Source organism: Acomys russatus, chromosome 16 (genome assembly GCF_903995435.1).
Source record: "Acomys russatus chromosome 16, mAcoRus1.1, whole genome shotgun sequence".
NCBI classification, from domain to species: Eukaryota; Metazoa; Chordata; class Mammalia; order Rodentia; family Muridae; genus Acomys; species Acomys russatus.
The window spans coordinates 497,293-521,570 of record NC_067152.1 but is presented as its reverse complement, the minus strand read 5'-3'; the positions used below and the strand labels follow the sequence as shown (position 1 = coordinate 521,570).

The window sequence follows — 24,278 nt, the reverse complement described above, 5'->3', positions numbered from 1 at the left end:
TTTTCGCTCTGGAGATGTGTAAGGGAGGAAGGGAGGGCAGCAGGGGAGGTGCTCTGCTACCCCCACCCCCACCTCTCCCAGCCTAGGCCTATGCTCTGAGCGGGATTCAGTTCAGCCCTTTTCCCAGCTACTGCCAAGTATAAAACACAGCCCATGAACGTCAGGTCCATGTGACTCCCAGACAACGTGCCAGGAACTATCCAAAGCTGGAGGAAAATGTTCCTCACAAGAGCTGCTCCGACTCTGGCCCTCAGGTCAAGGACACAAAAAAGAGGAACCCGAATTCTCCGCAATCAGTCCTCTCTGAGGCACACGTCATTATTTGTAGCATCAGTGCTAGAGATCTGAGTAGGCCAGCACTCGGCACCTTCCACACAGAGGTGAAGGCATCGCCCCTCCTTGTGTGTGGCAGCTGGACAGGGCCACCTAGCCCTATGGCAGTTCTCTGAGGTGCAGCCCACCAGGCCTCCTTCAGCCATTCTGGTCTCTTGTCTTCTGCCCTGGGCCTCACCAGCCAGTTGGGTAGGGTTTCTAACATCCTGTGGGCCCCAGGCTTCCCCACAAGATGGATCAGAACAGAGCAAACCAACCAGGACCCCCGAGCCCCAAATGGTAACACATTCTGATCCTGTCCCTGGATGTGCTTGTGCGCAGGTCATGCAGCACAATGGGTGAAGGGGGCTGGGGGAGGGGCTGCAGTGCCCAGCCCCCTGCCTGCAGGGGCAACTATTGCATGAGGGCGGTGGGCCTCTGGAGGCGGGATGAGCATGCTGCCGATGGCCCTGGGCACATGCAGGGACTCAGGACGCAGCTTCGTCTTCCTGGACTCCGGGAAGCTCTGGGCTTTTGCTTCCTTCTCCACATCCTTCTTTCCTGTCAGGAAACACGAGGGGCAGAGGGACCCCAGGAGTCAGAGTGTATGCACCGGAGGTTCACACACACACATTCACATATGGATCACTGTCCTATAGCCTTTCACACTCACACTCCATGCTAGGCCTCCCTAGGACTTCTTCCATCATGGTGTTCCTTCTCGCTAGTTCTCCTGGCCCCAGGCTCAAACCACAAGCCTCCCGTGGATATCCACTGCTCTGGGATGAAATCTAAACCTCTCAAGAGCCTCTCATGACCTCACCCAGATGACTTCCTGGTATCCCATGAGTACTGGCCAGGTCAAAGGTCTTCTGCATTGACTTTGACTGGCCCCCAGCGAACATAAGGGCTTTCTTTGCCTTGTTCACAGGGCTCAATCTTGGAATTCCATTATTCAACAGATCCCTGAATCTGATCATCCATCGCCACTCCCAACCTTTGTTTAAAAAAATATTCAATCAAAGGATCAATATCACTGAGCTGGAATAAAATTATCATAAAAATGTTTTTTAAAAATGGGGTCTACCAAGGGCCCCAACGTTCTTGATGAGGTTAAAGTGTACTTTATCCCTGTTTTTGTTCAGTTCCGGGGAATAAACTAGATGTCGGACCAATCCTTAACCGATAGCTGCCTCACTGTGCCGCCAGGGGGCGCCAGGACACAAGCACTGAGCTGGCGTGGTCCAGTTTTCTGAACAATTGTGATTTAGACTGTTCTCCCTACATAATCATTAACAGACTTCCTTTCACTCTCGTATCTGTCCCAGTTTGTTTGTCAAAGTCTATATGACGCCCCCCACCAGTGCAACTTGAGCATCAGGGCCCTGAGACCAATTACCTCAAAGAGGAGTCAGGAAATGTGTAGCTATTAAAGCTAGCTCTCCCAGCCCCACCTCTCCCTGTGTGGCCACTCCTTGTAAGAGCAGAGAGGAGAGAACCTGTGCAATGTCCATGCTCACCTTCTTGGGAAGTTCCTTTACCACAGGGCAAGTATACCCCTCCCGAGAGCTCCCTTCATAGCCCAGAAAGAGTGCCCAACTGCCCTAGGACTGTGATAGTCTGGTTCACAGTGCCTCACAGTTCTCTCTGAAGGTCTGTGCAGACTCCATAACTGGCAGGTGAATTTTACTAAGGCAGAAAAACTGGAAGTCAGAATCAATGTTCAGAGAACGGCTTTCTTGGCCTCTCCCACAAAGTGGCATACATATTGTTCAAAGTAGGTACCCCTTAGTTAACAAGGGTTCCTCTCCACTCAGGAGGGCATCAAATGCCCACCCAGCCTGGAGCAGAGCATTCCCCAGCAAGCTTCCAGAAAGATCTGTCCCAGGGAGGGCTGAGGTAAGTCCAGTGTGTGTGTGAAGGACACTGGGCCAGGACAGATTGCAAATGGGCCCCTGCTCTGAACTTGGATATATGCCAGGCTCTAGGGACAGCTGCCTGCTAGCACATGGGAACATACCTCAGTGCCACACCTCCGCCCAGGGAGCAGCCCACAGGCCTGAGCCCACTGTACTTACATTAGTAAGTTTCCAGGCGCCGACATGGATCTTTCTTCCCTGCGTGCTTGGGTCTCGAATGGGTTCCCAAAGGAACGCTTTCTCAGCATGGACTTGACCAGGATCTAGAGAACACAAGTCAGAATGGGGAACAGGCCTGGTCAGCCGGTCCTAGCCTAGGCAAGCATCTGGCTTCTGGGGGTAGCACGTGGTCTAATTGACCCGTGGGGGCCTACAGCCATGTCCCCAGGCTTTTCACTGTCGTGCTTGGCACCTCTGTGGTACTTCAGGAAGAGCGGCAGCTCACCAAATGCACGCAAGCAAGGGACCGCTGCTTCCTGCCTTGGCCCTCGCCAAGGCTCAGGTCTCTCCACCGTCAGGCCAAATAAGGTGATCTTTCCCCATTAGACTCCAATGGAGCAAGGGCTGACTTGCCTCAAAGGCCAAGAGTAGAGCAAGTCCCAGGCAGTGGCCACACCCTTCTAGGCAAGAGCCCCACCCCTCACCCTCTTACCACAGTGGTCCAGCTCGGGATGAGCCTGACCGAGTTCTTCACCTCCTCCTCAGTCACCTCCACCACACTGCAGTGCTCCTCCTCCGAAGGGAGGGGTTCCTCTCCATGCTTGGTCACCCATGGGTGTAACTGTAGAGCCGAGGAGATGGGGAGGGCTCAGGGCCATAGGCATACAGACGCCAGACAGCAATGGTGCCCAGGCATCCCTGTATTGACCTTGAAGGAGTCCCCTCAACCCACACACCTCAAACCCAATACACATGCCCCATTGTAGGCCCCCCCCCAGAAGGGGCACAGACCTTGGCCTAGGCCACGGCCTCTCGTTCTCCCACCTTGATATCTGACACCCCAATTCTTGTTTCAGGGCTCTTGTCTAGCATCTTCAGGATCAAGTCTTTAAGCTCCTCGCTGACCTCTGGCCTAGGCAGAGGGAAGGAAAGGAATCCGTATGTCATCGTTGAGGAGGGGCCCCCCATCCTTGGGAGCAGGAATAAACCTAACCACTTTGAAGGACAGGAGGCCACCCATCTGTTCTGGCTGCTCCCAGGGATTGGTAGCCCCACTATAACTCCGAAGGCTGAGGTGGGACCCCTCCTGAGTCAAATGTTCTGGTAGGATTTAGCTACCCTCCCCAGGAGTGGGCAGGAGCCTCCACAGTCCCTCCATGGACAACTCACTCCTCAGGGAACACCACAGCCTCAGTCTTAATCTTCCTATGCAGGCCCAGGATGTAGTCATCAATGAAGGGGCACTGTGGGAAGAAGAGACAGACAGGATGCAGGCCTTGATCCACACCACAGGGGGCCAGTGGTGGGAGGCAGCTTAGCGCCCTGGCAGATGGGAAGGGCCCCACTTAACTTGTTCAGGGCACACAGCAAGGGCTCAGCAAATGTAACTGAGCGGGTGAGTCACTGGAGAACTAGGCTGGCTGCACCTGCCACCAGCAAAGCCTTCATTCTCTCAGGGCCTGGGGTTTGGGGACATGTTCACTAAGATCCTCCTGTCTCCTTAAGTGTGGTCACCAGAGCACCTGTGGGCAGGAATCTTGATCATGTCAGTGTCAGAGGTCCTCAAGACCCAAGCATTTGAATAAATAATCGATGGATGAAATAAGTTGCATCAAGAGAGAACAGGGCTCACTGCCTGGAGAGGAGGCAGCAACCACTGTCACCCAGGTGGGCTTTTTCTTTTAAGATTTATTTATGCATGTATTTTATTCATGAGTGCTCTGTCTTTATGCGCACCAGAAGACGGAAGCAGATACCATTACAGATGGCTGTGAGCCACCATGTAGTTGCTGGGAATTGAACTCAGGACCTCTGGAAGAGCAGTCGGTGTTCTTAACCACTGAGCCATCTCTCCAGTGACCCGGGCCCCCACCCCACACCCAGGTGGGCTTTTTCAAAAAGCCATTTTGTCTAGAAGGCCCTACATCTGTCACCTGCTCCTGGCTTCTTGGATCCAGTCACACAGTCAGTTTTCCAGGCCCCTCAGGACTCACCTTCCCATAGACAAAGCAATACAGCGTAACACCAGTGGCCCAAACATCCAAGGCCTAGAAAGAAACATGGCCACGTCAGTACATATGGCTACTACTTCCACCCCATCCAGCTTTACCAGGCTATGGAAGAGCCCTGCAGGGACCCTCTTTCCCCAGGCAGGCATCAGTCAACAAGTCCTTCCTGGGGCTTGCTCTATGCTGAGCCCTGTGCTAAACACTGGAGGATGACCAGAACAGAGCTGCAATAGTCCTGGGATTGTGGAACGTTCTAGGGACAGGGCCAGAACAGATGTTGTTTCTAACTCAACAGGTTCGATCTGCTGCCTCTGTGACACAGATCTACTCCCTAAACAGCAGTGTGTATTGAACTTTGCTCAGTAACTAGCTCTGGGTTCAGGAGAGTCTCACTTCAGCTATTGTGCAGCTACCCCTGCCCACCCTGTCCCCATGCCCTCCTACAACTCCTCTCAGGCCTAGGTAGGGCTCCACATAGCATCCACACATGTGCGGCCCCTGACACAGGCACCCATCGTCATCGTCATCATCATCATCATCGTCACCACCCTCACCCATGCAGGGAACACCAGACAAGTGCAAACTGGTATGTTCTGCAGGACATCAGGTTGCTTTTCAAAAAAAAAAAAAAAAAAAAAAAAAACCCAAGGTCAGAATGACAGAGAGAGACTGAGAGGCTGGAAGGTGGGGAGAGCCCAGGAGAGCGCGTCTGTAAACTAACACTTGGGAGAAGGCAGCTGGAGAATCACAAGTTCAAGGTCATCGTTCTCAACTACACAGCAAGCTCTAGGGCAGCATCAGCTACGTGCGCCCTGTCCTCACCCGTCACCCCAGGAAGAGAAACTCCTCCAGGTCAGAGGACTCTAAGGAGATGTGACAAGTGGCTCCCCGGGATACAAAAAATTAGAATAATAATAATAATAAAAAATGACGCCAGGCAAGCTGACATTTAAATACTATTTCATAACAACTTAAACGTGTGTGATCCATTGTAGAACAGTCTGATCAGCGATAAGCCCCTGAGCTTGGCCACTGTACTGAGACTATCTAGGAGCGTGCCCTCACCTTAGGAGAGCCACTAAAGTGCACAGTGGTGAACAAGCACACTGTCTCAAAGCAAACTTCTGAAGGGCTCAGAAAAACGTAACAGGGATATGCAGAAACATAAAGATGATGAAAACCTAATGCGGCAATGCTAATGAGGCTGAGTAAAAAGTTACATAGGGGGGCTGGAGAGATGGCTCAGCGGCTAAGAGCATTGGTTGCTCTTCCAGAGGATGTGGGTTCGGTTCCCAGCACCCACATGGTGGCTCACGGCTCTCTGTAACTCCATTCCAGAGGATTGAACACCTTTTCTGGCCTCTGCTGGCATCGGACACATGATTCATACACTGACATACATACAAGCCAAACACCCACAACATAAAATAAAACGATTTTTTAAAAGCTACATAATATTCCTTTGTACCATTCTTAGAGCTTTTCAATACATTTAGAATTATAGCAAAATTAAAAATCCTTTTTGTTTTGCAGCATTGAGGAATGAACCCCAGCGCACACATATTAAGCAAATGTTCTTTCTACTACTGAGTTCTGTACCTGGCCTCGAATAAAAAGTTGAAAAAAATAATGTATACCCCTGGCCTCTGCTTGAGTTCCAAGCCCCACACTGTCCAATTGCCTCCTCTCCTCCCCTGCATGACAGCATGCAATGCTGCAGTAATCTCTAGGCAGTGAGGGCAGGCATGCACACTGCTGCAGTAAGCTCCAGGCAGTGAGGGCAGGCATGCAAACACACTGCAGTAAACTTCAGGGAGTGAGGGTAGGCATGTACACTGCTGCAATAAGCTCCAGGCAGTGAGGGCAGGCATGCATACTGTTGCAGTACCCTTAGGAAACATGCCTGTCACTTTGGCAAAGCCAGAACTTTCAGGCCCTCTAAACCAGGCACCTCTACAATGATGATACTGGAGAACCATGCAACCAAGTAACAATCTATCTCTCTCTGTCTCTGTCTGTCTCTCTCTTCCCACCCCCCATATGGGTTGTAAGTAAGCTTACAATTCTTTGTTGGGTTGCATTCATAACTACCCTTAGGCACATGAGAGTCTAAACCCTAGGCCTCTCAATCCTCTTCTTGCACATCTCTAGATTCTGCTTCCAGCTCAAATTCTTCCCTTCCCCCTCCCCCACCATATTCTCTGTTTTTGTGGCCCAGTCTAGACCCTGCCATGTCTAGGACCCAAGGAAGCCTCCACCTTCCTCTGACTGTGACTCTCAGCCCTCACCACCACACAGAAGGATAGGAATGGGACTGCTCTGGTTCTGCCTGCCCCACAGGCCAGCACAGATCCCCACACAGTACAGGCGGTAGTAACAGATATAAGCGCCGTCGTAACCATTTGCTAGGAAATGAGAGGAGCCCCAGATGGGGTATGCGCTGGGCTCCAGGAAGGAGGCAGACATGCCGCTACCTTGATACAAGAAGCCTGGAACCCTCAGCTTGCAAAGTACCCCACCGCCCATTGCAAGCTGTTCTGCCCTCCACCCAAACCAGCCCTCAACCAAGCCCAGGCCCTGGGAGTCACCTTCCCACTGAAGCTCTGGCCAGAATCAGAAATGGCCTCGGGGGCCATGAATGCTGGGGTCCCTGCCGTGCTAGACAGCTGAGCATCATTCCCCTCGAACTGGTTGCTGACGCCGAAGTCGGCAATCTTCACATGCCCGTCATCCCCCAGGAGCAGATTGGATGGTTTGATGTCCCTGTGGACAATCTTCTGGCAGTGCACTGTAGAGGGAAGCAGGAGATATATATTCAAGCCTGGGGGGACCACTGCCCCAGAGCCCCTCTCCTGCCTTCACCCGGCCTAGGAAGCAAGCTGTTGCCTCCCAGCCTACGTCCACTCTTGTCATGAGAGGACCTCAGAAGGTGACATGGGGTGGGGGTGGGGGGGCAACTGCTCCATTATTCAAATGAAGACACTGAGGGGGATCTTGAGAGTCTTTAGACTCCGAGTCCAGTGCTCTTTCCACAACAAATAAGGCATTTCTTGCTGAGGAGGGAAGTCAAAGGAAAATACAGGGAAGAATTTTTCCATGGGCCTTTCCCACATCAGTGCTGTCTGCAGGCCCCAACCCCATCCAAACCTATTCCCAGTTCCATCCCACACCCAGCCTCATCAAGGGAATCCCCGCTCCCAGGATGGATGCCTGGCTTGTGTATTATGCTACAGACACAACAGCACTGCCTCGGCCCTGGGATCTGGAATAGCAGGGTTTCAGAGAAGGCGCCAGGCCTCGGTACCACCAGGATAAAGATGGTTGGGGTGAAGGTCAGGCATCTCCGATAGAATGAAGCCAAAGTCAGAAATAGCACAGAACACTACGAGCTTGTCTTGTCTCCAAGGTCTAGCCCTGAAGCCCCAAATGATGCACATTTGACCATGCAATATGGCCTTAAGTTCTTTTCTCCAATAGATATCACTATCAACATACATCTGAACTTTGAACTTGACATCTGTCTACAACCCCCATCACCAGCAAAAGAGAAAACCCCTGTGCTAGCCAGGCAGAGTAATCCCAGCTGAGAGAGGAGGAGCGCAAACTCAAGATCAGCCTGGGCTATATAGCAATACCCTGTCTCAAAAAAGAAGAGGGAAAAAGAAACTCCATGTTTTCCTCTCCTGTTCTCTGATCCTAAAGACTGGTTTCAAAGAATTCAAGGCTAGCTCAGCTCGCCCTCCTCTCGACCTCAGAGCAAGTAGCCACGGGAGCATAAGGTGAAAATAGGCCATGCTGGGTACAGCAGTATACATTGTCACCCACCATAATCTGAGGTACTTAAAAGACTGTGGTAGACAAGGAATTTGAGGCCAGCTTGGGCAACACAGTAACCCCAAAGTAGTTTGTGTGTGTGTGTGTGTGTGTGTGTGTGTGTGTGTGTGTGTGTTGTATCTTAGTGTCTATCTTAATGCACCTGCCTCTATCATCTAGTCATTTCTGACTAGCCACAACTGTTTCTCCACATACCATAATCACAAGTGTTTGGGGCCTGTCACGACCCCTTCAGTGGAGTCTGTGTGACAAATAATACTGTAGGACCCAAGGCGAAGGCCCCTACCCAAGGGAGAGCCTCCTAGAATGGGTCTGATGTTCCTGCCAGGAGGAAACGATTGCTGTTTTTCTTCTCACTCATTTGTTTTGGAGTATCCTGTCTTTGGTTTTGTTCTTCTGACCTACTGTCATATCAAGAACTTTTTCAAACGTGACTGTGTTGCTAGGAGACCTTTAACTTGGGACTGCAGCCAAGGGTCATTCAGGCTGTTTGACCACCAAGTTCTGTTCCACTTGTTAATAAAAACATGGCTAAGAATTAATCATAGTTTATATTGTGACTTACAAATAAAGTGTTTAAGAAAGCTCCAGATAGTGACGGAAGAGTTAAGAAAAAACTGTCTTGACTTACAGATGTTTGGCATAATGAGAGAACACTGACCTTTGTTAAGAGGGCACATGCACTGGTACCAATCTAATGACTTAAGAATGATTATTCAAGATTGATGACATGATTACTCTGCATCCTGTATTTTGAATTGTATAAAAAATAATGTAACCACAGAAACCTCCCCCGCCCCTGTTTCAAAAAAATGTATAAAAACCTAGCTTGCTTGTCTGCAAAACACACTCAGATTCAAAAACTACGCCTGGTTTGTCTGTTTGTCACTCGCCTATCTTTGTCCACTGACATTTCAATACCTGACTGAGACGGTCCGTGGCAGGGGCCCAAGCGCCTACCTCATCCACCTCTCCAGTCCCTGGTGCTAACACTCACCTCAGAGAGCTGGACCCTGAGGAGGTTGGAGCCTAGAACCCCAGATTAGCATACTTCTGGAGTGAGCTGAAGAAAAGGAAGGGGGTGGAGGCACACTCTGGAAAAGCTGTTCCTGCCCAGCATTGACTAGGCCCTTACTTTCCTCTGTGTGCCTCAGTTTCCCTACATGTACAAAGAGAGCATCAGTCTAAAGCCACTAGAGCAACTCAGCAGCACAAAGATGCCCCATGTCACTGTGGGTCACACAAATACACTCACAAGTCCAGATAAGATGTTAAAAGACATGGGCAGCATCCCTACCCCCACCCCTGCCCCCACCTCAGGCCCGAACCGTAGGTTTCTGAGGGCACTCCTCTTCCTAGACCAGCCAGTTATCCCATGCCGGCCACCCCATCTCCTTCACATCCCATTGCTACTGCCCTAATCCTGACCCTACCATCTGTCACTTGAGTTGTGACAGATAGCCTTTACCCTGGCCAGCTGGCTGCCTCTCACACCCTGTCCAGTCATCACACAGCTGCCAGGCAGAGCTTTCTAAGAAGCAAATCCTGTCACGCCTTTCCCCTGCTCAGAGCTCTCATAATACTGGCAGGCATTGTCAGAAAGTCTTCCTCAGAGACGTTTCCGGCCCCCACAGTGTGGGCTGGACAGTGTTCCAACACTACTGTCCTAGGCACCAGGCCATACCGCTTGCATGTACCATCCAGACTGAATTCTAAACTTCAGTACAGCCCCACTCCTCTCTTGCCTCTGCCAGATAGGCTCTCCCGCGATCAGCCCTCAAAGCTGGCCGGTGAACTCCCACTCTTCCTTCAGGACCTGTTCTCAGCCTCTTCCAGAAAGCCAGACCCGGCACCGTGCCTCCCCAGCCTTGGCATGCATCACTGGCCACTCCTGAGCAAAACTCCCTTGGTCGGAGACCATCATCTATGTGCCCCAAGTATGTGCACGTAAATCAGTGAAGTGAATAAATAAATAAGTGAATGAATTTCTGGCACAGACACTATGCGCCCCTGAGCTTTTGCCTTAAGGCTCCTCACAGATAAATCCACCCTGCTACCACCACAGGCACCATGCAAGGACACACTCTTCCCCAAGCAGCTGGACACATGGGCTTCCATCCCACAAATCCTGACGCCCTGGGGAGAGGGGAAGCTTGGATAGAACCCTGCAGAAAAGACAAGGCCAGAGAAGAAACCCTGTCTCGGGAAAAAAAAAAAAAAAAAAAAAAAAAAAGACAAGGCCAGAAAACCCAGGGCCACCCAGTGGTGAATGCAATGCACAGCGAAGGATCTAGCGCATGCCCAGTGAAATCCACTATGGCCACCACCCACACCTCCCCGCCCCCATCTCCACTAAAGCTGATTGGTAGATCAGCGCTGACGGACAGGACGGGCTCAGTGGCTGCCTAGCGTGGGCACTGCCCTCCTTCTACGTCCTCTAGCTCCAGTCCCACTGGACAGGCGGTCTCACTCACGGTACTCAAGGCCCAGGATGATGTCCCGCAGGTAGAGGCGAGCTTGCTCCTCCGGAAAGGGCTTGTCGCAGGGCACTTCCATGACCGGCCTGTGAGGAAGGAGGGAGGAGGGCTATTCAGCGGCATCAGGTGTACAGATGGCTGCAGTGATGGGGGAAGCGCGCGCAGGGGGGGGGGGGGGGGGAGGGAGGGAACGGGGACCCTAGTGCTCATGGGTTCATAGAACTCAAGATGTTGGCTTCTCTCATATGCCAAAAAGTTGTGACCTATCTATATCCTTTCAATCATAATTTCAACGCAGCTTTGTCTCCATTTCTACTGGCTCAGAGTTCTTGCAAAAATTAAGTGTAACCACATAACTACAAAGGGGCCATTGAAACCGGTAACTTTAAAACTGTGGACCCAGACCCAAGTCATGAAATCAATCAAGGGGTCTGTTTCTCTTCTTCTAATGAAATTGAATGTTTCAGAATTGTTATAGCACATGGTTCCAGATGATCAGTTACAGATATGGACAGCAACACAAACTTCTATTTTTTAAATCTAGTATGGTGCTGCACACTTTTAACTCCAGCATTCAGGAGGCAGAGGCAGGAGGATCTCTGTCAATTGGACATCACCCTAGTTTACACAGCAAGTTCTAAGAAGCCAGAGCCACATAGTGAGACCCTGTCTCAAAACAAAACAGCATGGTGTTACTGCAAACGCCTGTAATCCCAGCACTTCAGAGGCAGACGCAGGAGGATGGCCTAGGAGTTCAAATTCAGTCAAGTCTACATAGTGAGATCCTGTCTCCAAAACAAACAAACAAATGAACGCACAAAACATATACTTCTTGTTGTTGTTTTGAGACAGGGCCTCATGTAGCCCAGGCTGGCCTGGAATTCAATACGTAGCTAAAGATGACTTTAAGTTAAGAAGTTCTGATCCTTCTGCCTCCACCTCCTGATTATAGTAAGTAGCTGCCATCCTTGCTTTTATGCAATGCTAGGGACTGGCCCCCTGGTGTGGTGCATGCTAGGTAAGCAGTCTAGCAGCTCAGCTTCAGGCTCGGCCCCTAAAACCCTCTTGGTTTTTTTTTTTTTTGTTTTTGTTTTTCCGAGACAGGGTTTCTCTGTGTAGCCTTGGCTGTCCTGGACTCGCTTTGTAGACCAGGCTGGCCTTGAACTCACAGCAATCCGCCTGCCTCTGCCTCCCGAGTGCTGGGATTAAAGGCGTGCGCCACCATGCCCACTAAACCCTCTTGTTTTAAATGCAGTTTTTTGTTTGTTTTTTAAATAGCCTTTCAGGAAAGTACCAGGCAGAGGGATAGCTCACAGCCATCATTAGAGGCTTGGCAGTGAGAGGTTCCGGTCCACCCAGCCCTGTGCCCACTAGTCTATGTTAGCTGCTCTGCAAATGTTCTGGCAGATCAAAGAGGGCAGGCAAGACAGTATTGGAACACCAACAATTTGCTGTGAAACCTTGGGCGAGCCATTTTCCTTCTCTCATCCTTGGCTTTTCCCTCCCACAATCTTGAGTTGGTAGTAAGGCTCAAAGAACGCTTGGTGATTTAAATGCAAGTGTGCGTTGTAACCTATAGCTACACTTTTACCTGTAAACATGCCTCCCCCCCCCCACCCCTCGCTTCCATGCAAATATCTCCCTAGGTTTTCAAGGCCTGGCTCCCCCAGTCTCAGCAACCCCCACTGGCCTTCATAGACTGGTCCCAGGTGTCTTATTTACCCCTGAGGCAAGAGTTCTCGAGGGCAGGTGCACAGCTCTGCTTTCTCTTACACTAGCTGGCCCCTGGGCAGGGAGACAAAGGGGAGGATAGGGAGACCAGGGTTAGAAAGACCTGCCTGACTGGGCCGGGGAACTCACCCCTTTCTCAGGAGGTCAAACACTGAAAGAAAAGAAGAGAAGGGAAGGTGTTGTAAGGCTGTAGGGTAGCCAGTGCCAAGGTCCCTCCCTGTTCTGCAGAGGGGCAGAGGGGCAGGACAGGTGGGAGTGGGCTCACGGTGCCAAGTGAGACTGTCAGCAAGGACTCCTTCCCCAGGGAGGACCTGAAGCTTGAGAGGGGGCACACAGTCTAACACTCCTGACTAAAGCCTTGCCTCCTGACGCCTCAGCCAGCTCTTCTGCCCTGGCCCATTTCTGTGATGGCACAGACACCCAGGGTCTTGCTCGTGCTGGGCACACCCCCTCCCTCTCTGGTTTTTCAAGACAGGGTTTCTCTGTGTAGCCCTGGCTGTCCTGGACTCGCTTTGTAGTCCAGGCTGGCCTCGAACTCACATGGATCTGCCTGCCTCTGCCTCCCAAGTGCTGGGATTAAAGGAGTGTGCCACCACACCTGGCCAGCAGCGGCAGCGTGCTGGGCAATCTCTAGACCTTCACCTCCAGCCCATTTCTCCAAACCTCCTCCGGAAAAAGCTAAGCCTCAATCAGGATAAGGAATTTAAGTAGTAACATCCAATATTGACACGGGTAATTACCAACGTGCACATCTGATGTCAACCCTATGAGATACATACCACCGTTATCTCATTTTATTAGTTTGTTATTATAACTATCATTTTTTTTTTTTTATTTTTGGAAGAGCTGGGTATTGAACCCAGTTCCCCAACCATGCTGGGGAAGTCCTTTACTGCTGAGTTATACTTCCAACCCTATTATCCCATTTTATAGGTCAAGTAACTAAAACAGGATGCCCAAACTCACCAACTCAGCCAGCTTCCTGCGCCTACTGAGAGCAGAACCACACTGCCTGGGACTGGTAATGGGGGACAGGAAGGGGCAGGGAGGGGGGGCGCCCAGGAACAGTCACTGAATCTTTTTAATCTAAGCCTAATTCTCCAGTGCGGGGCAAGGGAATCCAGGGCTTGAGAGTACAGGAGATCACGGCCACCTAACGTGCTGTGTTTCTGGGGAGCCCTCACTGAGATCAGCCCTAGATGCGCTGTCGTGGGAGTGAGCTGGATCACTCACCCAAATACAGATTGTCCTCAGCAGGGTCATCCAGGACCTGGTCAGAGAAAGCAGACACGGACACAGAGCTTGAGGAGGAATGGGGTTAGGGGAATCCAGACCTCCTATCATTTCCTAACCCAAGACTCCTACTGTGCTCTGCAGCCCCTGGACACAGCAGGAACTGAACAGAGGCCAAGAGAGAGGCCTCAGTGTCACTGGCCTCCCCTTAGCCCTCCATATAACACTGGACCTTCCCTCCCCGATGGAAAAGGGATTCACAGTTACCTCACCCTCAACAAGAACACCCTGGACCGGCCTGGACTGCCTCAGTATCTCCACAGTCCCGTGCAAGGATGGTCCTCAGTGCCTCACCCACCTGCTCCCTAGCCCTGGTAGGCTGAGCACCCACCCCACCCACCAAGCACCAGTACCCTCTCCACCCCTCCTACCTCGATCAATTTGACTACATTCACGTGGTCCAGCTTCTTCAGAATAGCAATCTCCTGGTACACACGCTCCAGAGGCAGCAGCTGCTTGGTTGGCCCTCCCTGAGCAGCTTGGGACCCTCTAGGGGGAGGACGGCCTGTGACCAAAAAGTGAGTCAAGGAGATGTTCCCGGTGGAAGACCCTCACAAGGCTGAGATCTTGCCAACTTCACCAAGCTTAGTCCATCCCCAGGCCATGGCTCCTGTTTCCTATCCTCTGTCCCCACTCCCAGACAAAAGTAGTTAGGGACCATTCCCTCCTCCACTGACCCCAGCCCAGGAGCTCCCAAGGTCAAGGCATACATACGAGGAAAGCCGTACTGCTTCAATAACTTCTTTTTGGAAAGAACTTTCATTGCCTATGGAGAAAGGAGCATCACGTGTGTAGCCACTGGGGGCTAGAAAAGGCTGGTTACATGGGGACTGGGGTCCAGATGGGCACAGTGGCGGCTGCCACTGGCACTGAGCACGTGGCCAGGTATGTGTCTACGCTATAGCTGAGTCTAGGCCTTCCCTCTGTTCTCCCTTCAGAGGAAGCCAGCTCTGCGTACATACCCCAAGGACCAGGAAGCTCATTCCCTTAGCACACCTAGGAACAGGAACCCTCCCCATAAGAAGTAGCCCTGACCTCTCTCTCCCTAGCACCTGTGCCTACTACCCGGGCATCTAGGGCCAGACCAAGGGAACACCCCTTCCCAGCCCCAGACTTACATAGTGTCTATCTTCGCTTTCGTTGTAGGCCAGCCTCACCACACCGTAGGCACCCTGCAGACAGCCATTGGTCAGCCCCACAAGGCACAGCCACCTTCTCTCTGGGTCTAGCTCAGGAAATGACAGGCCTGACAACTTTGGTCCCAGCCTCTGCACCCCACCATCACCCTATTTCCCACCACCTGGTTCTTGGGCTCACCCTTCCAACAGGTGAGGAGAGGACTCCTCTGCCCTGGAAACCACCCCATCCCCAACCCCGTGCACCTGCCTCACAGCTCCATGCAACCTCTCGTCTCCCCTGTTTTCCATCCAGAACCCTGGGAGTGAGGAGTCAGAAAAGCTATCTCCGCCCTCCTCTAGTGATCTCCCAGTCAGGCTGCGGTGTTCCTGGTTCCCCTCCCTGACCGCCCCCCCTGCCCCTCCCCCCCGCATCCTGCCTGCATCTTACCTTGCCAATCTCACTCTGCAGCTTGTACTGGTTCAGCTGCACACAGTCCTGGGGGAGAGGGCAGCATCAGGAACAGCTTGTTCAGATGCAGCAGTGCTCCCATCTTGGGAGGCTGTTCAGGGCCTAGTTCCTACTTCCCAGATCCTAAATGCTCACCACCAGCCTTTCCAGTTTGGACTGGGGAAGACTGGAGGGTAGCAAGCACCAACCGTGAGCTACAAGAAGCCTGGGGTGATATGTGAAAATATTAAAGGTGAAGGTCTAGCTATGCTGTGCTCCCAAGGTCGCATTCAGATCCAAGCCCGCAAAAGACCAGACACTGGAAGCACACTGCAGCTTTTAAGTGAGAGCAGGCTCTTGAAAGTGGGATTAAGGCTCACGTAGGGGTAGGGGCATACACAATCTGTTTCCAGAGCCCTAAGAAGGCTTCTTAGGAGCAAGAGAGGGTCCTATGGCTGGGCTGAGGGTGGGAAGAGGACAGGAGGCAGCCCTTCCCTGCGTAGGAAGAAGCCCCTGTTATGTACTGAACTCTTCAGCTGTAAAGGTATGCAAACCAAAGAAAGCTAAGTATGTGGTACAGAGAATGGGCAAAACACCAAACCAAAACAAAAAAACAAAACCCCAGGCTTTCCTGACATATCCGAGAGCAACTCCTCCACCTCACCAACCTCCGTGTCCGAGATGGCCACACGGTGGGACTCAATGGTGGGTCTCCGCCAGGCCCGCGGAGAGATGTGACTGGCAGGTCCTGTAGAGTAAGGTCCAGCTTGGGCCTCCAGACAGCTTCCAGCTGGCCGTTCCTGCAGGGAGAACTTTCTAGCCGAGAGGCTGGGCCGCACCAGTGTGGGTCTTGACGTACTGCCAGGGATCACAGAGGCAGCTCTGGCCCGGGCCGGAGGGTCCACACCATTCCTGGCAGGCTCTGCGCTTTCATCTGCCTCTTCCAAGTGAGCCACACTGATGGCTGCTACCCGATCTACCAGCTCCGCCCGAGGGTCCTGGCAGCAGACAGCCGGGCCGCTCTCCATCACTTCAGTCAGTGGATTCTCTTTTGTATAACTTTGTTGGGGACCTGAGAGAGGACAAAGTGTCACTACCAGACCAGTGGATTGGGCCTAGATCCTTTTCCCACCATAGCCACAGTGCTATACTACAGGCACAGCTACCCCCCGCCCCCAGCTGTTCTCTTGGCCTCGCTTGCTAGTGCCAAAGCCCTCTAGCCCTCAGTGTCCCTGCCTGTAAAAGAGGTACGGTCACTTCTGCTCTGATGGCAACATAGAGAAATGCAACAAAACTGACTCTGCAGTCGGGACAGATAAGATGTAGGCATGCCTGGAGGCCTAGCCACAAAAAGGCATGGAGTCCCACATCAGTTCAGTCCCAACCATACAGGCAGCCCAGTATGTCACTACCCTTGCTGACAGAGCCTTCCAGTATAGCCCCATAGAAGCAGGCTGGGCGTTGGAGCTGCAGACCCAGACACCTCCTCCAGGAAGGCCTCCTGGATGTCCCAGACCTTCATTCCAGTCCCTCTCACTGTTTTCAGAAATATTTTCTGAGGTCTCTGGTCTCTGTCATCTCCTCTCACCATCTTCAAGACCCCAAGGGAAATCTGGTCATTTACCTTCCTGCCCCAGTAGAGCTGCCAGCCCAGGGGGCTACACTAGGGTATAGGGTGCCACCTTGGGACCTGCCACACAAGACACTAGTGCAGTTTCTGTATTCCTCCTGTTTTTTTCTTCCAGCCTACTCATGTGACCAAATGTCCCTTATAGATGCGCTGCTGGGGCTGAGACACACACACCTTCCATGTATTGCAGCCTAAGGTCCTCCAACCAGCTCAAAACCCTTGCAGTAGCCCTGGCTTGAGCCTGACGCCCACCCCTCACCTCAGCCTTGACCCTTAGCTATATACACACTGGGCCTGGCCAAGCCCTGCCTTACCTACTCTCTGATCAGGACCACCATCTTGCCACAGCCCATATTCTGGCTCCACCCCCACCCAGTGCTCCCTCCTTACTGGGCCTCACTCTGCATCTTCTCAGAAAAGGAAGTAAGTGGACTCCTGAACCTCTGCCCTTCCGGCCTGTTGGTGACTTCCTCTATCCTGATTGCAACTCACAGAACACAGGTCCCATGGGTGCCACGTTCATTCTACCTTTGGCTCTTCATCCGTTGCTGCGAACAATGCCAAGATGGCAGGGCTGGCTGGAATGCCCTAGCCCCCTAGTAGGGAAGCCACCTCTGCTGCCAACCTACCACAGCTCTAAAGCAAGCCAGACTTCTGTACTGTGGATGCTATGCCTCCCTAGCCGCCCTGGCTACCACTAGGCTTGGAGGTACACTGTAATGGGACAAAGGTCAGAGCCTGGGACCACATATGCTGAATGACTCGGAGCCAGGAGGCAGCAGAGACAAGGGGGCGGGTGTGTGCTTGAGAGGCTAAAGCCTTGAGGGGACCCCCTGGAAGAGGTGAGAAGGGTGAGCAGGGCTTCAAGGCTGAGAAGAGTCTGACTCCTCCTCCCTTCCCTCTTCCATTCCCTATAGGGCGGCCTCCCCACCAGGTCCTAAGCACTGAGATTCAGCCTGCTTTGTCTCCACAAGATCACTCTTGTCTTCAGCAGTGCCTGGCACTTGAGAGCCTGATAAATATTTGCTGAATACAAGTGGTCGCCATAGTGATCTCTACAGCCCTAAGTCCCATTACATAGATGGGAAAGCGGCCTCAGGCTACAAGACCACATGAAAGGATGGAGGGCAGTCAGAAGTTCCTGCCCTCTGCTCTCAGGCAGGGACCTGTGGGCTCCCAGCAGACAGTAGCCACAGGCTGCAGTGGCCCACAACGTTTGCATATAATTTCCCTAAGGCTATGACTTCTAAAAGGCCACATCCCTTTCACTCCCTTTCCTCAGATGAGGGTAATCTGGAGTTCCACAGCAAGTGGATACAGAAGGCTTCCTGTTCTAGTCTAAAGACTATTACCCAAGCTGGGGTGCCGGGCTGTCTGCTTCCCAGCTGTTAGGGGTGCAAGGCGGATTACTCTGAGTGTTCCTCATTGGTGAGATGGGCCACGAGGCAGGTCTCACACCCATGTGGCCATGAGGTGTAAAGAAGCTGACGCCTGTTAGGAACGCAAAACAGCGCTTGCTACTAACAAGCTCCAAAGAAGTGAGTTGTGACTGCGTGGGCTGAGCTGGGGCCCAGATGGATGTGAGGGTGGCCGTGGGAGGAGGTTGTGAGAGCTGACGTCAGGTTCTCCATCCATCCCTCCCTCTGCCTGGATCAAATTCAGGTGACTAAGCAGGGCTTGGCTGGAGGGAGGCCCAAAGTTTCTGCCGAGTGTCCAGGAGACAGGGCCTTGTGCCTGGCCTGTGGCTGTGCTGTATGCATGAAAGCCTGTGTCTGACAGGGAAGGAACATCCTGGTGGAGGTTAGGGGCTGGTCTGAGTGTGCTGTGGATTGTACCTAAGAGCACATCTATGCAGACAAGTTTCTCACTCGCTGTCTGTCTCTGTCTCTGTCTCTCCTTCTCCCTGCCTCTGTGTGTCTGTGTGTCTGTGTCTGTGTCTGTCTCTCTGAAGATCTTTTACTACCTAGCTGATCATGTGCACTTCTATTGCTTTGGGCCTGCACATCCATATGGCCAGGGCCAGGGAAGCCAGACTTCAAAGCTTAAATTTTCATTACCCCACAAAGTCATCTGTCCTACAAGCCTTCTACTGGTGCTGGTTTGTAAGGCTGCCCTGAGGGTCCACTCCTCCTTGGCAGCTCACCCAATGGATCTCCTCAAGGCTCTGCCCAAACTAAGGCCTTGAGAATGCTTTTTAGAAGCTGACTCAGCAGGTAAACAGGGGTCAAGTGGACAAACAGAAAGATGGAGAGACAGGTTAAAACCCAGGCACTGTCTCAGGGCATAGCAGTTGTGGGCAAGGGGTTCCTCCATTGGCCTAGTGAGCAGCCCCAGCCATAGATCCTCCCTTGTTAGGCTCAAATCCTGTCCTCCCAGATGGGAGCTGTCCTACCTGGGTTAGGACACTAAGCATTTTGTTTATATTTTTATTATGGGGGGGGTTGAAACAGGCTTTCTCTGTGTAGCCCTAACTGTCCTGGAACTCACTCTGTAGACCAGGCTGGCCTCGACTTCACAAAGATCTGCCTGCCTCTGCCTCCCGAGTGCTGGGATTAAAGGCGTGTGTCTCACACAGATGGTTACCGTCCCACCTTCTCTGCCCTGGAAGGAAGTAGATGAAGCTATGGACACAGAAGCAGTCTGTGCATGAGCAGTAGGTGGCTGGAATGTGTGTGTAGCAGAAGGCAACCCAGAGTGGGCCCCACTCCACCAAACACGACCCACTTTAGGTGCCTGGCTCCAGACTGGCCTGACTCAGCTTCCCCTCCAAGCACTCCACCCTCCAAGTGTCTGCCACTCCCAAGAACACAAGCTCTTGGCTTTAGAAGCCCACTTCATCTGACCTCTTTCTGAGGACATGCCCCATCCAGCTAGGTCCTTCAACAGAGGCCAAAAGAGGAAAGAGCAAGAAGACCCTGCTGTCACCTGTATGGGTCCAAGCATCGTTATCCACGGTTACTTCAGGGACCAGTGACTTCAGATGTCATTCTGAATTCTGTTAGAGTATTTCAGTGGCAGGCTGAGCCAGTGACCAATCACCATCCAGGCAGAAGGTGGGCAGCCCTGTCAGCAAACTACTGGTGTGTGTGTGGGGGGGGGGGTGCAAAGAGGTGGTGGCTATGTGGGCTACACATCAAAGTAGTCGTGACATCTCAGGACCACTTCGCTGTCGCCTGTTTATGCTTCTGACAAGGGTCTAATGGCTCTGGCAGTACAGCCTGCTGCAGCTCCCGCCCCTGCCTGGGATGACTCAGTCCCCTTAAGGGAGACCCAGCAGTCTGGTGCCAAGTCATGCTCAAGGATGCCTGCTGTGAGTGAGGATGGCCCTCCCACTACCTCTGGGGATCCCCTAATACCCAGGTGGGCTGCGCCTCCCCTTTTGCAGCTATCCTTAAGGCATCCCTCGGCCCACCTGTGGAAACAGATGTCCCTAGGCCTCCTTTTGTACATCACTCTTTCTAGAGAGTTCCTCCTTTCCCTGTTCCTGGGCAGCTCAGCTCCATCAGGGAGCCGTCCGATTCAGTAACATCCCCGTATGGGTTATCCTTCTCTGCCCCCTCCCCACCCCTCACAGAAGTGGGAACTCCATTCCAAGTTTTCATACAGCCTGGGCTAGAAAGGCAAGAGCCAGAGGGATCATTTCCCCTTTCTCCCTCTCTGTCACCACCTCCACACCTCCTGCAGCACCCCTCCCCACTCTGGCTGCACCCCACTACTTCAAGCTTCCCAAAACTGCTTGCTCTGTGTCACCAGGCCTTTGTACAAGCTGTGTCTTCTGCCAGGAACACACCTCCCTTGGCTTCGCTGCCTGAAGACCAGTTCAGACATCACTGCCTTTGAAATGTATCTTTGATCTCCCCACTGCTGGCTGGCTGAGCTCACTAAGTTGAACCTCTTAAATGGCACAGATCTGGGGACAAAATTGTCAGTCTCTGACCTCCTCTGCCCCTTCATTACTTGCTGGGGTCTCCCTCCCTCAGGATTCATATCCCACTGCCCCCCTCCACACCAGTTGCTAGTGGGAGGATTTCTAACATGCAAATATGTCTGGAGTTTGCCCCTAGTTCTTCAGGGGCCTCAGAGTCTAGGAAACAGACAGGCACACTGACTCCTGGCGTGCAAATCCAGACTCATGCATTCCTGCCACAACTACTCGTTGGGTATCTGCTACCCAAGTGCTAAGAGACAAACCAGGGAGCCCAAAAAGCAAGCCCCTCCCCAGCCCCCCACCCCCGCTCTCAACTTTTGCTTTCTGGTAGAGCCAGGAAGCAACAAATAAGAATACTAGTAATGGCTATATGACAGGCTACATGGGATGCTCTGGGAAGACAGCTACTGGAACAAGACCGGGCAGGAGTTAAGACGCTGGGGGACACTACTGAGGTTGAGCAGGAAGCACTTGTTTTCAACACAAGCTCCAAGCCGCTACGAAAGGAGTAAGGCAGTAAGCAGTGTGGACATCTAAGAGCGCCTCTAGTCAAAGGGGCCAGCCTAAAGGTGCAAGTGCCATGAGATGGGAAGATGCCCAGCAGATGGGGCAGTAGGGAAGAGGTCCTTGGTGAAGGGGCGCATCTGGCCAGAAGCCAAGGCCCACTTACACTTGCCTTAGGGGTGTTTTCCTGGAGGAGGTGACATTGAAATTCCTTTTTTGAGCACTCAGCAGGATTGGGGGGGGGGATGATGGGAGTTTGTCCTGTGCCTAAGAGAGATCCCTTCCCAAAGTGGGACTCAGGCTTGGTTTAGGGTTGGGCAGGGCTTTGTGGAGAAACCAGAAGGCTTCTAACGCCAGAGGACTCTTAAGCAGAGAGGCCATTCAGTTGGATGAGGTTTAAAATAAGCCCCACTCCTGCTGTGAGAACACCAAGGAGCAGGTAGTGGGGTCTAGAACAGTCTGACCCACAGTGTGTGCTGGAAGGGGGAGGTAAGAATGTGCAGAAGGCCCAGCCTCTTCCTTTTCCCTGGGATTTTCAAGGACACAAGCTGTGTGCTTCTCTTACAACCCTGAACCTGGCCAAGGCAAAGAGAGGCATTCACTGGCACTCTGTCCTGGGACCCAGGGCATGTGACAGCAAGCTCTGCTCACTCTGCAACACTCTCAAGGCAAGCACACCCCTTCCCTGACAGATGTAACCCATGTCCTCGTGATCCTTGTTCACACACCACTCCATCCTGAAACTCACGCCCCCCACCCCACGTACACATGCACACTTTTGTGTCCACGTGACGCACGAACACCCGCCTCCAAACACCACACACAGCTCCCCGCGCACGTGTGCACCCTCGGTGCACCAATCCTGTGCCCACCAGACCCAGAAACCGCAGCGCCGCCTCCGCCACCCTCAGCCAGGGGACGACTGCGCAGCAGCTGAAATCCTTCGCCGCATCGGTCCCATTCATCACCCCGCCCCCCCAACTCTCCACGGAAGACTCACGGGAGGGCCGTGGGAGGAGCGCTCCACCGAGATCTACACGTGGGTGTACCCGTCCAGGCCCACTCCAAATAGATACGGCCTCCACCCAGAGCCGGGGCGAGGCACCCCGTTTGGGGCTCCTATGCAGTTCCGCAGACAGTAGCTGCGGAAGGGACGCAGGTGGCCAGGCACTCGCATAGCCAGCTTAGACTGATGTGGGAGCCACCCGCGGACCTGGCCCTGCAGGCACAGCGGGGATCGCTGCACGCCAGGTCCCCGCTGCCCACGTAGACGCGGCCTCGCAGACCACCCCTCTATAGCACGCTCGCTGCACAGGGCGGCTCAGCCGTCCGCACCCTAGCTCCCCATTCCAAGTCCTTGCCTCCGACCCCTACCTCGGCACCTGGTGACAGTCTCCGCGGTGGGCTCCAGGCTCGCTCAGGCTGTGTGTGCCCCGCCCTGCCCGCCTAGCCCGGCCGGGATCGCCCCGCTCAACCCGCCGGCGCCGCAGCTCCAGGCAGCACTCGCTCCCCCGCCCGCCGCGGCGCCGGCCCGCGATCATTGGCTGCGCCGCTCAGCACCGTCCAATCAGAGCCCGGTCCTCCCGCCTACGGGTGGAGGGGGGCGGGTCTCAACAAGAGCTGGAGGAGGCGGCTCGGGAGGGGCCCTGCGGCTGGGCCCCGACGCGTCACGCCCCCGGCGGCCGCAGACAGGCAGGCTAGGGAAATCCTAAATCCCTCGGTACAAGTCGTGGGCCCCTCAGCCTTGCCTGAAGCATACCGTACTCTCCCTGGCCCCCAGAGCCCTCAATCCGGTGTCCTAGCCAGTAGAGGCAAGAGCATCCCTCCCTCGGGGGGTGGCCCCGTGCGCACCAGGGAGAAGCTAGGAAGAGGGAAGAACTAGGAGTGTTCTCTTGGGGTAGAGGGTGGAGGTAAGCCAGGAGGAGGAAGGTTCGTCAGAGTGCTAAGGTGGGCCGGCACTCAGGTCTGGGGAGGCAAGCAGCCCCTAACTAAACTGGGTGTGGTGGCACACGCCTTTAATTCCAGCACTCAGGAGGCAGAGGCAGGAGAATCAATGTGAGTTCGAGGCCAGCCTGGTCTATAAAGTGAGTCTAGGACAGCCAAGGCTACACAGAGAAAAACTCTGTCGGGATGGGGGGGGGGGAGCCCTAACTGGGGCTGAGGGAATGGAAAAGAGCCCCCTCCCCGCCCCCCGGCAGGACCAAGTGGTCTTGGCTGTGGTTGTGCGTGGGGATTCCAACACTCCGTTGGATCCTGCTATTAGTCTCTTGGGGATTCCCCACATCACTGCTTGCCTTAAACCCAGACCCATATTGACCCATATTGTAGGCTCCAACCTCTTCTTGCCTGTGCCCCTGTCTCAAACTGGGGTCAGAAACCAGGAGTTGCCAGTGTAGCAGGTTTTCTGATCCAACCAGTGTAGCTCAAAGCTCTGCCATGCTACCTCTTAAGGGTCCCTAAAGTCTATCCATCTCATTCCACCTTCTCCCCTGCCTGAACTTGGCCACCGCAGTCACTCGGTGAGTGTAGCTGCCACTCCACTCCCTGGCCTCTCACCTCCACCAGCTCTCACTTCCCACTGGACTTTCTGGGGCTTCAGAAACACCAGACACCTAGGATCTCCATTGCTCCCTGATCCCTTGAGAATAGGTCCCCTCAAGCCCTTCATAGCTCACTCCTCACCACTAGCTTGCCTAACCCCCAGCCTTTCCCACTACTTTCTGGATACCCAGGATGGCCAGCCATAACCGCCTCCCCACCCTCACACCGCCCCCCCCCCTCCAGCTAGCTTCTTTGCCTGAGTCTTTCTCATCAGGGCTGGGAACTCTTGAGAACAAGGACTATTCTTGATTCACCCAGCACAGCCTGACTCCTGATGAGCCTCCAGCATATGTTTGTCGAATGAATAACTAACTG

General features: G+C 53.3%; 1 protein-coding gene across 1 annotated transcript; it reads right to left on the bottom strand.

The window, feature by feature from the left end:
• Positions 1 to 271: 271 nt before the first annotated feature.
• On the bottom strand, positions 272 to 22,522 carry Camkk1 (calcium/calmodulin dependent protein kinase kinase 1). Its single transcript, XM_051157906.1, has 16 exons — positions 22,363 to 22,522; positions 15,969 to 16,372; positions 15,301 to 15,348; positions 14,853 to 14,906; positions 14,449 to 14,500; positions 14,106 to 14,239; positions 13,675 to 13,711; positions 12,571 to 12,592; positions 10,708 to 10,796; positions 6,988 to 7,187; positions 4,385 to 4,438; positions 3,561 to 3,634; positions 3,216 to 3,303; positions 2,884 to 3,012; positions 2,391 to 2,494; positions 272 to 873 (listed from the first exon to the last, which is right to left on the bottom strand). Exons 2-16 carry the CDS (start codon positions 16,326 to 16,328, stop codon positions 801 to 803), a joined length of 1,518 nt encoding a protein of 505 aa, XP_051013863.1. The 5' UTR covers positions 16,329 to 16,372; positions 22,363 to 22,522; the 3' UTR covers positions 272 to 800.
• Between the last annotated feature and the right edge of the window lie 1,756 nt (positions 22,523 to 24,278).

Excerpts from the sequence above, each read along its gene's own strand:
- Camkk1 (XM_051157906.1), bottom strand. The coding sequence starts at position 16,328 with ATGGAGAGCGGCCCGGCTGTCTGCTGCCAGGACCCTCGGGCGGAGCTG. Across the intron at positions 12,593-13,674 it reads TGAGGACAATCTGTATTTGG|TGTTTGACCTCCTGAGAAAG; the intron begins GTGAGTGATCCA and ends CTTTTCTTTCAG. Across the intron at positions 3,304-3,560 it reads GCTGTGGTGTTCCCTGAGGA|GCCAGAGGTCAGCGAGGAGC; the intron begins GTGAGTTGTCCA and ends CCCTCTGCCTAG.